Here is a 13,423-nt window from a genome sequence, read left to right on the forward strand (position 1 = left end):
ATTCATGTTTTCCCCACCACCTCCCATGTCAACAATCCCTTATTCTCGCCCAATACCCGTTACTAGCAAGTGGTTTCAGCCATGCCCTCTGAAGTCCTCTGGCTTCTGTTAAGCTTCCGGCAGAGGCTGGGTGATCAACGTGAGCCCATTTCACACACACAGCCCTAGACACCACAGGGGTTTTCCAGGCCTCTTGGCCAAGAGGGAATTGGTGACCACTGCCACCACAGTGCTTTAAGCTCCTTGAACCCTTCAAGTTTTACAAGCGCATCTCTAACTCACCCTCTCTCCAGTGTGTTGGGAAGGCAATGGTCTGTCCTACCCCCACCCCCCTGGGCTGCGTAAGAATGGCCCTCGGGCCTGGAACGTTTCCTGTCTAGAGACAGACGGCCCGCAAGCCTGTGCTCCCCTTGTTGCCTTGGGGGGCAGTATCCTTCCCTCTTCCAGGCTTGATGTACAGGCCTGTGTGCATCAATGGCTCTCGGGCACGACCCCAGCTTTCTGCATTGCACCCCCGAGGGGGACGGAGAGGGGTCCTTCCACCTCAGCACAAAGTGGGGTGCGCGCACAGGCACAGTGTGCGTGTCAACTGCACGGCGGACCCACTGGCCATGGGGACCCAGGCATTGCAAGGGACTCGATCCTGTCTGGCCTCAGGCTCTGAGCACCTACCGTACCACCTGACCCTGGTGTACAAGGTGTCTTTTCTCAGCAACCTGGAATCAGGCACCGGTAACTTCCAGCGGCACCTAACCTCGCTCACGCTCCTGTTAATACAATCTATCCTGCGGCACAGACTGATGCCCTAGTGAACAGTGAAACACAGTAGCTCACTGGCCAGCGGAAGATTTTCCTGCTCACTCGCACATCACTGTTTCACACTGTGCCGCCCGGAAGCTAATTGTGCCCCGTTTTGCTGCCCCACCTGCAACGGGAAACCCCATGACTGAGCTCGTCCACCACTTCCCCGTGCCCTGCCCAGACCTCCTTTCCTCTACTTAATCCCAACTTTACCAGGTTTTATGATGGCTCCCGGCAAAGGGACAGACACGGTCACCTTGAAACAGACAGGTTGTCACAACACCTAATAAAACAGTAAATGAGTCCCAACTGTCTCGTGTGAAGTCTGCTCACGTCGCTAAATGAACGGCTTTGACGAGAACTTACTCCATTCAGGTTAACGCGCTCACAGACAACTGCTACCACAGGTCAGCTATTCACTTGGCTGTGTCTTCAATTTGACACCCTCTGGCAACAACAAAGGTGGCACGTGACATTGGAAAGACGTCCCTCGCCACCGAAAATGCGCCCTTCGTGGCTGCTCACGGGATTCATTCGTTGTAGAAAAGCTAACTGACCCTCCACCATGTGTTACACCTTGTTCTAGATCCTGAGGAAGCATCGGTGAAAAACAAAAACAAACAAACAAACACAAAAATTAAAAACCTCCTGCCTTCACGGAGTTTATAGTCTTCTGGGCAGGGAAGAGTAAGCAATGAATATAATGACAGTGCATTCGAACATTTGGAAAAAAAATCGAGATGGGAGAGATCAAGACTAGGGGAACGTGTCACAGGTTACAATTCTAGATGAGGCAGTCATAATCTCGTGAAGAAAATGGCATCTGAACAGGTCTGAAAGGGGTTTTGAGTGAGTCATGATCTGGACATAGGGAACGGTGATGCAAAGGTCCTGCGGCAAGGTGTTTCTGATGTATGAGGGACAGTGAGCAGGTCAGGATGGCTGGCGCACAGAGAACAGGGGAAGGTGTAGACAAAGCCTGACACTGTGAGAATCAGAACATGTGGCCCACAGGGTCCATTCTACGGTCTGGCGGTTTCTCTGACAAAAATGAGAGAGAAGAAAAATATGATCTAACATTACTTTTTAAAATGCTCCCTCTGGAGGCACCTGAGTGGCTTAGGCAGTTAAGGGTCTGACTCTTGATTTTGGCTCGAGTCACGATCTCACGGTTCGGAGATCAAGCCCCGTGTCAGGCTCTATGCTGACAGCACGGAGCCCGCTTGGGATTCTCTCTCTCCCTACCCCTCCCCTACTCACTCCCTCAATCTCAAAATAAATAAATAAATACTAAAAAAAAAAAAAAAAAAGTTCTCTCTGGGTGCTGGGCGGGACCTCTGCCTAAGGGGATCAGGGTAGAAGCTGGAAAAGATCTCAGAAGAACAGCTGCAACAATCCGGACAAGAGACAAAGGAAATCTGGGCAATGTCATAGCAGCAGAGGTGCTGCAAAGTGGCCAGAGTTTTGGATGTATTTTTGGATGTATTTTGAAGGTGGAAGGGAGACGATTTGCTGGTACATTGAACAGGGGAGAGTTTGGGCCTGGATTATTGGAAAGACAGCAGAGCTATCAACTGAGATGAAGATTTGGGCAGAAGGGGATGGCAGAGGAAGGTGAGGGTTAGGCTTTTGGTAAGTTAAGGTGAGATGTCGAGCAGGCAGTCGGGTACGAGTCTGGAGGTCAGGGAAGAGGTCGAGGCTACAGATGTAAATCTGTCCAGTTGTCAGCACTGCAGCGGCTTCTCAAGCTTTGAGACTGGATGAAATCAGCAAGAGAAGGAGTCCGGCTCAAGAAGAGAAGGGGCCCAAGAGCTGAGGGCTAGGGCACGCCAATGGCACGGTGGTGGGGAGAGGAGGAGGGGCCAGCAAACCGTCAGAGGAAAGCGGGCCAAGAACGGCACAGGAGAGAAGATGGCCAGCAAGGCAGGAACAAAAGCAGGCCAGCGTGGTGTCCCAGAAGCCACGGATGAAACACCGCCAAGAAGACACGTGCCCGGGACGGCCAACACATCAAGCAGGATGGAGACTGCGACCCGACCGCCGGATTTAGCAATACGGAAGTGATCCGTGACAAGGGTTTTGGAGAAGTGACAGGAAGCAAACGCCTGGCTGAAGTGGGTTTAAGAGGCTACGCGCAGAGGCATCAGAGGCGGCAAGGTAGCGTGAACACAGGACGCCGTAAAGGGCAAACAGAAACGCGGTGACGGCTGAGGGCAAGCAGAGGCGAGAGGGTCTGTTTGCTTGCAGACGGGCCATCTCAGCGGAGTGGAACGCAGTGACACGGGGGACAGGATGGCTGGAGCAATGTCTCCACCGGGAAGGAGGGTCACACAGGACGCATGGCACCTGTTGGTCTTGACAGGAACAAGGACAGCCCATCTACAGCATCAGGAAGGAAGGCATATTTCACAGGTCCAGGTGCTGGCAGGGGCCTGTGGTTGCACACATTCTCTCGTGGTGATGAATTTTCTCAGTAAAATGGGAATCAAGGTACCAGCTAAGAGACAGGCAGGCCCCAAGGCCCTTGTTCCTCTACAGTCACACGTAGCACCTAATAGTAAGACTCAATTTTGCCAGATTCTGACATTATGTCTCCAGCGTCATCGCTCGCAGGGAGAAGCCAATGGCTTCACACAAATGGTGCCACTCGTTGCACCCTGGAGACAGCCAAGAAAAAATGTCATTCACACCTCACTGTCAGGACCACATTAGGTATCCTTAATTACTGACATCAACCTAAAGCTCATCAGTTGATGGTGTTAATATTAAAAGTAAGTACCTGTTTGTATTTGTCTACACAATCTTGCACTTACCAGGATCATAATTTCCCCCGATTTTTATTTTACTCTATGCGTTCTGAAAACCTAGATTATTCTCTAGGAAGCTTCCCACTCCCTAAGGACTACTGCTCACTGTTCAATGACTAGACTGGACCACCCATAGCTGCTCCATTATCAAAACATCTACATCTAATTCAGCAGTAATACCTCACTGGGCTTTGTTGTAGCTGGTTAAACACTTAAGCACAATTCTTACGAAATTTGTGCCACTCGTTCTTCTTCAACCACTCCATAACATATATTTCAGCAGAGACCAACTGAAAGAAACAGTAAAAATCTGATTAAAAAATAATAATAAATAAGGGTTTCTAATAAAAAACCTCTACCTTTTTCATCCAAATAGTCAAATGCCCCAGAGCTCCTAATAATGTCTATTAAGAAGAAATTCAAGCCCAGTTTATCCTGATTTCTATCCCAATTCCCCACCCCCCGCCCTGCCAGGGAACATCTAACTAGGTGCTAATGGGGTCTGTAAGGTCCTGTCTCTGGACTGCACAGAGCCTGCCTGCACTGTGGGAAATCGAGTTCCATGTACAGCTTAGGGAGAGCAGAGCTGAAACATCCTTTATAACCAGTGTTAAAGGGTAGGTTAAAAAAAAAGTTTTTACTGCCAGGATTAATTCCTCAAGGCACCAGAGACTGTCCTGGTGCAGACATCTATATGCTCCTCAAATTACTGTCAACTATCAGAGATTTTAGAACACCTAATAGATCCAACCATGGGAAAATTGGTTATTTAGCAAAATAAAGTCTCAGCGGATGGCCCTCCAAAATTTTACAGATACTAGACCACCTATTTAATAGACAAAGGGGAGTACATGCCCTTGTAAATAAATTCTGTTGTGCATAGGAGGATGAATCCAAAAATATAAAGGCCAATATACTTAAAATGCACGAGACCATTAAATCTCTTTGCACAGCTGTCAGTGAAAAGCGAAGTATGTCGTTCTGGCTGAAAGAGCCTCAAAGAGAACCACAAACCAAATCCTTAAAGGTGTAACCCAGGGCTCATTGTACTGATGTTTTGTCCTATTCCCCATGATTAAAAATAACACACAACATGACATCGAGAAAAGAAATGTTCTAACAGTTATGATACTAAGGTCTCTACAAACACTGAAAAAAGACGGTTACGGGCTGACGATGGGGAGCATCACAACACAGATGTCAGCAGAAGGGCAAGCGGAGGAATGATGGCAGGTAGGGAAACAGTCGCCGTGGAAACAGATCTGCAACTGTCAAATGACTTCGGTTCAGCACAACCTCTTCCAGCTACAGACGCCGTGTGACCTTGGCTTGAATACATTCCCGAATCCGTTTTTTAATACTTGATGAGGTGCTTGGGAGTTAAAATGAAATGTGAGCATAACTTCTTCCTTGCTCACATACAGAGATTGTATTTCTCTCTGGTACTAGAATTTTCCCACCTGGGAAGCACAATAATCTTGAGGCTTTCACCTGCCAAACCCGGCAACCACGATCATGGTACTTACGATGCACAAGGATTATTTGTCTGTGATTTGCATTTCTCCATTGTTTGTCTCTAGGCTCCTTGGGGACAGAGACTACAGCGTTTAACTAATATCCGTGAGCCCATCACACGCTGCCTGGGGTTAAGTAAACATCTGGGGGATCCATCAGATCCTTCCTCCTAAAACTAAGCGTGGCTTTAAACTACAGGCTTGCCCCGATCACCGTGTGGTACACCTAAAACTAATGTAACATTGTGCAACAACTACACTTCAATGATTAAAAAAAAAAAAAAAAATACAGGCTCACTGTCTCCCCACCTACCATCGCCATCTTTGCTTAACCTTTCCCAAGATTTCTTGGCAAAAACTTCCACTCTACCACTGAACATGATGAACACTCCAGTCTCTTGTTTTCTAATTTTCTGCAATGGAGTGAGGTTTAAATATTAGAGAACCAAATTCTCGTAAGGACCAAAAACTAGATGGGAGTAAAGTACTAATGTTTACCAGAACTGGCCATAAAGTAAGAAGAACTTTATGGGAAGGTTTAGGAATTCTGTTTAGTAATTCTTTATGGGGAGGGATTTAGGAAGGGACTGATGTATTTTCAGCAACCAGTCCTAGCACACCCTAGCTTTTATTGGAGATGTTTACTCAGCATTTCAATGGTTGCTTTAAAAACACCCATTCTAATACTTCATTTGGGTTTTGAGGGAAATGATAAAGATCTTTTAGTTCAGTTGTCCATCATGTGGGCGTTGGACCCAAGTTAACTGTTTCCTGGTACACTATCATTTGTAAAATAATCAGCTTTGGATAATATACTTGGCACATAATAAAATTTTCCACTTGTGACTGACCATCTCAAGCACCTGCATATGTTTTTAACTGTTTTTTTTTTTTCCTAATTCCATTTTAAGAGGTAATTCTGGTATACCAGTGATAGTTTGCGCCACTTATTCTGAAATCTATTGTGTATGAACTGGCCAAGGCTTTTGCAATAAATCTAAGATTTGCAAGATATCCACTCATCCTACTGTAGAATGTGGGGTTATCACCTCTTTGTACAAGCTCCAGCTGGCCAGACAAATTCAAAAATTAATTTCCACAAGCCTATTATCTTTGCTATAACCATACACAATTGCCCAATATATGTTTGACTTTCTCACATTGACCCTTACAATCCTGTTACTGTGTTATTTGAACATTTCATCCTTTTTCTCCCCCTGAAATAGAGACGAAATTCTCCTTTGCCACAATTTTAAGTATGATTGAGAAGGGTTCACCTTCTCATTTTCAAGTGGCTTAATAATATGAAATCATCAAAACAACATACATCTTCAGAGACAGCACATGATTTATTGTGCTGATTACCATTTATCCTGCCTATCCATGGGTGAACAAGGAAGATGAACTTTTCAGAACAGAGCAAGACTTTTCCATAGATAAATGTTTCAACACCTTGCAACTATATATTTTCCCCACAGAGAAAAGAAAATACCATATTTACTTTCATAGTCTCTCCTTTTTTTTTCCCCACATGACTTTTTCCCACCTAATACAACAACATTTTTCTTAATCAGAGGTCACTTACCTACCAATTTAAACCATCTAAGAACCTAACTTTAAAATGGTCTCTAAATTCCAAAAGAGAGGTCTTCAGGTTCATATATCAAAACACATTCTACAGTTTTTTTAAAAGCAGAGCTTTCAAGCATTTACCTAAAGGCTAAATGCTTTGTGCACAATGTGAAGGCCCCAAATGATTACAAACCCTGCATTAGGGAATAGGGCGTTCCTCCAATATATGGGTCTAGTGAGAAAGCCCTCATCTGGGGGGAAAAAAAGGAGCACACATTGGGGTGCCTGGTGCCTCAGTCGGTTAAGTGTCCAACTTCAGCCTAGGTCATGATCTCACCATTCCTGAGTTCGAGCCCCACATCAGGCTCTGTGCTGAAAGCTCAGACCCTGGAGACTGCTTCAGCTTCTGTGTGTCTCTCTCTCTGCCCCTTCCCCACTCACACTCTGTCTCTCTCAAACTAAACATTAAAAAAAAAAAAAAAAAAAAAAAGGAGCAAACATTTACCAGGATATTTACCAGGGCATCTAAGATTACTTTGTTACTAAGCTAAGAGTTTCATGCATCCTCTCATCTAATCCTGACCAAATAAGCAAAGGTTTCAGTATAAGCATTTCTATAGGAGGAAGTAACACAAGAGCTAGAATTCAAAATCAAGATGGTCAATGGTCACGGACAATCACCTTCCTTAGCCTGCTCACCTGTAAGATTGTTACCTGTTCTCCATTATCTTTGATTCCATGACTCCACATAATGCCGAATATGCTGATAATAATGATCCTCAGTCATTAAGGAACCATTAGTATGCACTTAAGGGAAGGAATCATAGCATGCATGTTCCCGATCATGGTATCTCCCCGGCCAGCTAAGTATTACGTCGCATGTTCTATAAAATTTTAAAACCCTTTTGGACTTCAAGGAATAAGCTCGTCTAGCTAGGAAATGAATCTCTGTGGATTAGCTCATCCCTTCATACAATGACAATAAAACGAGCTATGATTTCTTTTCTCCCCACTAAGAACAAAAGGAAGAAGGAAATCTTTTAGTCAACGTCTCCAGTATTTTCTTGTGGTAGGAATTTCCAAGTAACAAACATAACAAGATACACATACTCATAACGAAAGATTCCGAACTAAATTTAGTTTTAAATCCTTATGCATTTTGGACTATTCAAAACTTTGCTCTTCTCCATCCATGTAAATGTTTACTAAATGCCTACTCTCTTCACAACACCGTGAAGGACACAAAAAGATGAACAACATTCGCCAGCATACTGAATACATGTATCAAATCCTAAGGAGTGACAGAACAGAGGATCACGTTTCAAATGAAAGGAATGCTTGCAAATAAACTGGGTTTCAGATCCAGTTTCGGGAAAGGAGATTAAAAACATATGCAGATTACATACCGACTTCACTAAAATATTGTACCCACCCAACAATTAAAATCGGAGGATTGACTCTTCACAGCTCGTCAAGCAGAAATGGTCATTGATATTCCAACACGGTTTCTTACCATACGGTTCCAGGAGCTCCAGCACAGTTTTTATGCAACGTGCTTATACAGTCGCCTGATTTTATGCTGACAAGACAGTGGATCAAAATTCGGAAAAATAATATAATGCGTACACGAATTGCAGATGCTGAGATCTTGTATGGCTAGGCTTTCTTCTTCAAAATGAGGATGGGCTGTCACAAGGAGACACACATTAAAGTGTGTTCTCTGTGAACTCCAAACTGAAGCAAGGAGGAGGGAACATCATACGACAGGCTTAACTGGTTCAAAATGGCAGTAGCTACATAGGTGTGGGGTTGGGGGTGGTTTTTCAGTACAACGGTTATCTGAATTCTTTTAAATGCCCATTATTTTAAATGCCCGGTTAATATTTAACTCTCCTTTGTATTTTCGCATGTTTAGTACAATGTAAAGAATACACAAGGCCGTTGTTAATTTATTTTTAAACTCTGCCTTGCGAAAACTAGTAGCATCTGAATACCTTTAATACCTTTAATTCCATGCCATCAATGCCTGGGAAACGTGGGATCATCTGTAATGGTAATGAGCATTCTGGAAGTCTGGGGACAACCTACCACGTTTTGATTAAATTTACCATGGATCCAACAACCCTCTAAAATGCAAGAGACTTCTGATGTTTATAAAGATTATTATTGTTGCTATTATTATATGATCAAAGGCCCAGCAAGTGAAACGATGGCAAAATATTTACAACTCTCCCAATAACCACAAAGAGGTTATCATTAATTCCATATTAATTTTCAAATCCAGCTCCCATCAAACCAGATTTTTGATCCCAATCATAATGATGTATTCCAATTTTTAACACCTCCTTATATCAAGATATGTTTAACAGCTTTAAGTGCACAGCTTTTTAAGAGGTATCGCTTATTTCATATTGCTGCCAACTGATGTTAACAAATGCCCAACAATTCATGAAGCATTCATGTTATAGTATGAGGCTGCACTCTCTTGTTCGATCTGGATGTAGGACAGGAAGCCCTCAGGAGAGAATTATCAGCGTAGGTAAATCGAAGGTAAACAAAACTAGCTAAACAAAACAGCATAGGTAAACAAAACTAAAAATTGTGGGGAGATGCCACCAAAAACCCAAGGTCTCACTTTCCTAGTTAATTAGTCAGTACTACATTTTAAGAAATATGGTGTTCCTGCCGCTGAATTGGCCACTTTCCCTACTGAATCTTTTACAACCGAGAAAACCTAGAGCTAAGAGAATCAGCTGTGGAGGGAAAGAGGGAGATCAAACCCTGAGGTTCAACCCCTTACCAGTCATGTGATCTTGTGCCATTTAATTAAACTCACTCTGATTCTCACATCCCTCAACTGTAGAATCATAGGGTTATTATTTCTCTCAGCTACATGAAACGTAAACGTTCTTCAAAGGCACTTTATGCCTTGCCACTAGAGATAATCACAACAAACTTAAAGGAAATGTTCATGCTATTTTGGCCTAAATACCAATGAGGTGATATCTATTTAAAACATTAAGTTGGATTCTCACAGCAGGGACTTTATCTTACTCGTCTTTGCATCCCCAGGAGCTAGCATAAAACCTAACATGAAATACATTACTGTTGAATATGTAAATCATGATACCCATACACAATTCATGTTACTGCCTTTACTTGTGAGATAGCGACTCTGTCCCTTCCTCTTCACCTCTACCACCAGCCCCCCACCCCCACCCCTGGATTCCTGTGGCCCTCTCCTAAGAGAGGCTGCAGGATCTACTTGGGCCTTCCTCCAGTCTTTCGTTTTTCCTTTTCAAGGCTGAGTGATCTTTCCAAAGTGTGAGCGGATCTCACCACACTCTGAAGACCCCCATAACTCCTAAGATAAATACAAAGTCCCTAACCAAGTCTACGAACATCTCCATGGTCTGGTCCTGCCCAGCAACTCCAACTGTTTTATTTCAAATGGCCTTCCTTCTAGCTCTTTCTCCCTTTTCCAGTCACAATGGCTTTCTTCCAATCTCTCCAATGTCTGAAGCTCTCTTCCTTTGCAAACGCTCTGCCTGAAGTTGTTCTCCCTGCCAAACTTCCACACCTGAGTGTAATTGTACTTCCCCACCCAAGACTTTCCTGACTTTCCTGAGCTCTTACAGAACCATGCAAGAAAGCCCTCAGGGAATTTACCAATTTATATTTACGTTCTTCCTTAACGACTGCCCGTGTATCTTCCCAACTAAAGTGTAGGCTCCACAAGGGGAAGCGTTTGTTTTTGTTCCCCAGGTGATTTTCATATTCCGAATTTTGTGGCATGCGTGATTTTTATAAACCTTGATATTACTGAGAGTTCACCCAAGATCCACCCGAGTTACCCTGACACGATTTTGAGAGACACTACACTAAAAACAATAAGAGCACTTAATGCTTAATGCGGAGCACTTAAGGACGTATAAAGTTAAAAGGAATAAAATACAAGGACAAATGGAAGAACACACAAAAACTTATTCTTTTTCCAAGTTTGAAAATGTATTTCCCCAGACCGAGAGCCTCATTTCTTTCAAGTTGTAAGCGTATGCTAATTTCATAGCAAGCAACTTTTCTTCCTGGACCAAAGGCTAGGAGGAAGCTTTGCAGGAGAAATTGAAGTGCACTATAATATTGCATACATCCGTGAAATACAATCATCCACACATCTAAAGGGCTTTTAAAGCATGACGGCTTAATCAGAATATTTTCAGTACAAGTTATAAATTCTTACCAAATGAATATCACACCATCTGCAATGAATGCCTTGAGTGGCCAGAAGCTGTGCTACAATTTATTTGAAAAAGAAAGAAATTCACTTAAGGGAACCAGAATTGGGTTTCACAGCCCCTTCATTAGATGGCAATATTAAGTTGAGTGGGAGGGTCAGGGCTAAATTTTCTATACGCAATTTTAGAATTATATGTTAGTTGCGATACACTTCTCAGCTGCAGAATAGCAGGCAAGCGAGAAGCGAGAGTTTCGTGCTAGAAGCTTATTGTTTTAACCACGCGAAAAAAAATGTAGAGATCTGATAATACTAACAGCAGAAAACGCACCTATAGCTATACGGAGACCATCTTTTGGAGGATTGTAAAGAGTTAAGCAAGGTGATTCTTAATGAAACATCTCCATCACTTCTTGCCTGGGCATCTCTCTGTGGTGGCCTTAGCGCAGCGGTCCAGTAGTCCCTACTACGCAGGCGCGCGAGCACGGCCTTCCACCAGCAAAATCAAGTTAAAGTCTGGGAAACGCGGAGCCCCAGCGACTCTGTTCCAGAGCAAAGAGATGACACTTTGGGCCCTGGAAACCTAATGGGGTCTTTATGCCATTTCCCCCTGCTGGCCCCATAGCAAATTATATTAACGGCTCACCTGGGAAGAGACCACACCCAGGCTCTGCAGGGCGCTTCCCCGCAAGTCCGTCACCGCCTGGCCCGGGCGCACTCGCGCCCGAATTTTCTCTCCATTTAGAGTACAGCCTGGTCCTTCCACCATCTCCCGGTCGGCACCGTGGCTCACTAGCTGCAGGGCCCTGCGGAGAAAGCCGCTGTGCACCTCAAGCTCTGCGCGGGCCCTCGCTGGCGCAGAGAGGAAGTTCAAATCTCCCGCGCATCCGGCCCCGCCCAAGCCCGCTTGGCCCCGCCCCTGTCACGCCCGCCGAGATCCGCCAGGCCCCGCCCCGTGCCCGCCCCCGTCACGCCCCCTGAGATCCGCCTTGCTCCGCCCCGACCCCGCGGCGCTCAGCTCTGCCAGGCCCCTCCCCGTCCAGGGTGCCCCAAGCCCACCCAACGCCGCTAAACTCTAAGAGCCCAGGCAACTGGGACGTCAGAAACTCTAACTTTTTGTTTTGAGGTTTTTGCTCTTGTCCTTGAACTACTCCATACACGCATGTTTTGTGACCTTGTCCTCTTAGTCTGCTCAAAAATTCAAGGTCGTCACAGCCTTGCAGGCTTTAGTTTTTGTATGCCCTCTTCAGATGTGGGTAAGGAGGAGGGTTTTTAGAACAAGCAGCTTGTATTTTTTCTCGGATAGAGTTAGCATGCTTTCGAAAATGTGGCTTTATATACCAAATATATTTTAGTGTCTCATATTAAAAACCCTTTCATTTTTTAGATGGCTAAGCTAAGTTGTACCCAAATTCATCAACCCTGTTATGGGTTGCTGCGTGAATGCCATATGAAATCACTTTGTAAAAGCCAGGGGTCTATACAGATATGAGGGCAATGCATAGCTTTTCAAATTTATACGAAGATCTTCCATGTAAATACATGAAGCTAATGGCTCCATACAATTTTGTAAATAATGAAAAATCTTAAATCTTTTTTGAAAATTAAAATACAGCGCACTAAAACAAAATGTTACTTTGTGTGTGATTCAATAAGCCCATCACTGTGCTGCACTTAAAGCAGAAGAATATATATTAGAGACTTGAATTCAAACATTTGAGAAGAATTCAACCTTTTTCTTTGTGGGGAGAGATTAGTGCTCAAGGTAGCGTGATCACCTTCAAGATTCTTTGTACGTTAGTCCCTTGTTTAATTGTGTTTACTCTTCTAGGTCCAGCTACTGACTAATCAAGAAAGAATCCTGTTCATTACAGGCCAAATTCAGTCATCATCTCTGCCCCTTTGGTGCAGGAAAGTGCTATTTGCTTATCTGCTTCTCCCTTTTCATTAACTATTTATTGCTACCTTGTAAATTACCCATTTGTTATGTCAAAGTTTCTGCAGGTCTGGAATTGGGCAGTGGTCTGGCTGGTTGGTTCTGCCTCCAAGTTTCTCAAGCATTTGCAGTGAAGACGTTGGCCAAAGCTGCCATCATCAAAGGCTTGACTCTAGCTGCAAAATTCACTTCTGAGGTGGCTCACTTGCGCAGCTGTTGACAGGAGGCCTTGGTTTCTCATCTTCTGAGGGTGGGTTCCCCCAGAGGTGTGATCTACAAGAAAAGCCAAGGAGAGAGCTTGCAAGGATCTTTATTACCTAGTCTCCCAGGTGACACAACCACACCTTCACGATTTCTATTCCTTAGAATCCAGTCAGTCAGTATGGCCCGTAAGGGTTTAGAGGTGGGGAATGCAGCTTTATCTCTTGAAGGGAGGAGTATTAAATAATTTGTGAACATATTTTAAAACCATCGCAATGATCATTAATCTGAATGCTCCATCATGGACTTCTCATTTCTCTTTAGGTTGTGCTGGGTGCACATTTAGATCAAATATAAT

The 13,423-nt window shown here is 44.1% G+C and overlaps 1 protein-coding gene across 1 annotated transcript in view; it reads right to left on the reverse strand.

Annotated features, from left to right (window-relative positions):
• Positions 1–11,697, reverse strand: part of NEIL3 (nei like DNA glycosylase 3) — a 51,107-nt gene extending 39,410 nt beyond the window's left edge. Inside the window, exons 1-3 of the mRNA XM_047092340.1 lie at positions 11,592–11,697; positions 3,148–3,180; positions 1,544–1,557 (exon numbers count right to left, since the gene is read on the reverse strand). Coding sequence (XP_046948296.1) covers positions 1,544–1,557; positions 3,148–3,180; positions 11,592–11,697 — 153 coding nt within the window. The remainder of the gene's footprint in view (positions 1–1,543; positions 1,558–3,147; positions 3,181–11,591) is intronic.
• Positions 11,698–13,423: the final 1,726 nt, after the last annotated feature.

Source organism: Lynx rufus, unplaced genomic scaffold, assembly GCF_022079265.1.
Source record: "Lynx rufus isolate CCGP_SWC_20201006 ecotype Redwood Valley unplaced genomic scaffold, mLynRuf1.p SCAF_3, whole genome shotgun sequence".
In the NCBI taxonomy this organism is placed as follows: domain Eukaryota; kingdom Metazoa; phylum Chordata; class Mammalia; order Carnivora; family Felidae; genus Lynx; species Lynx rufus.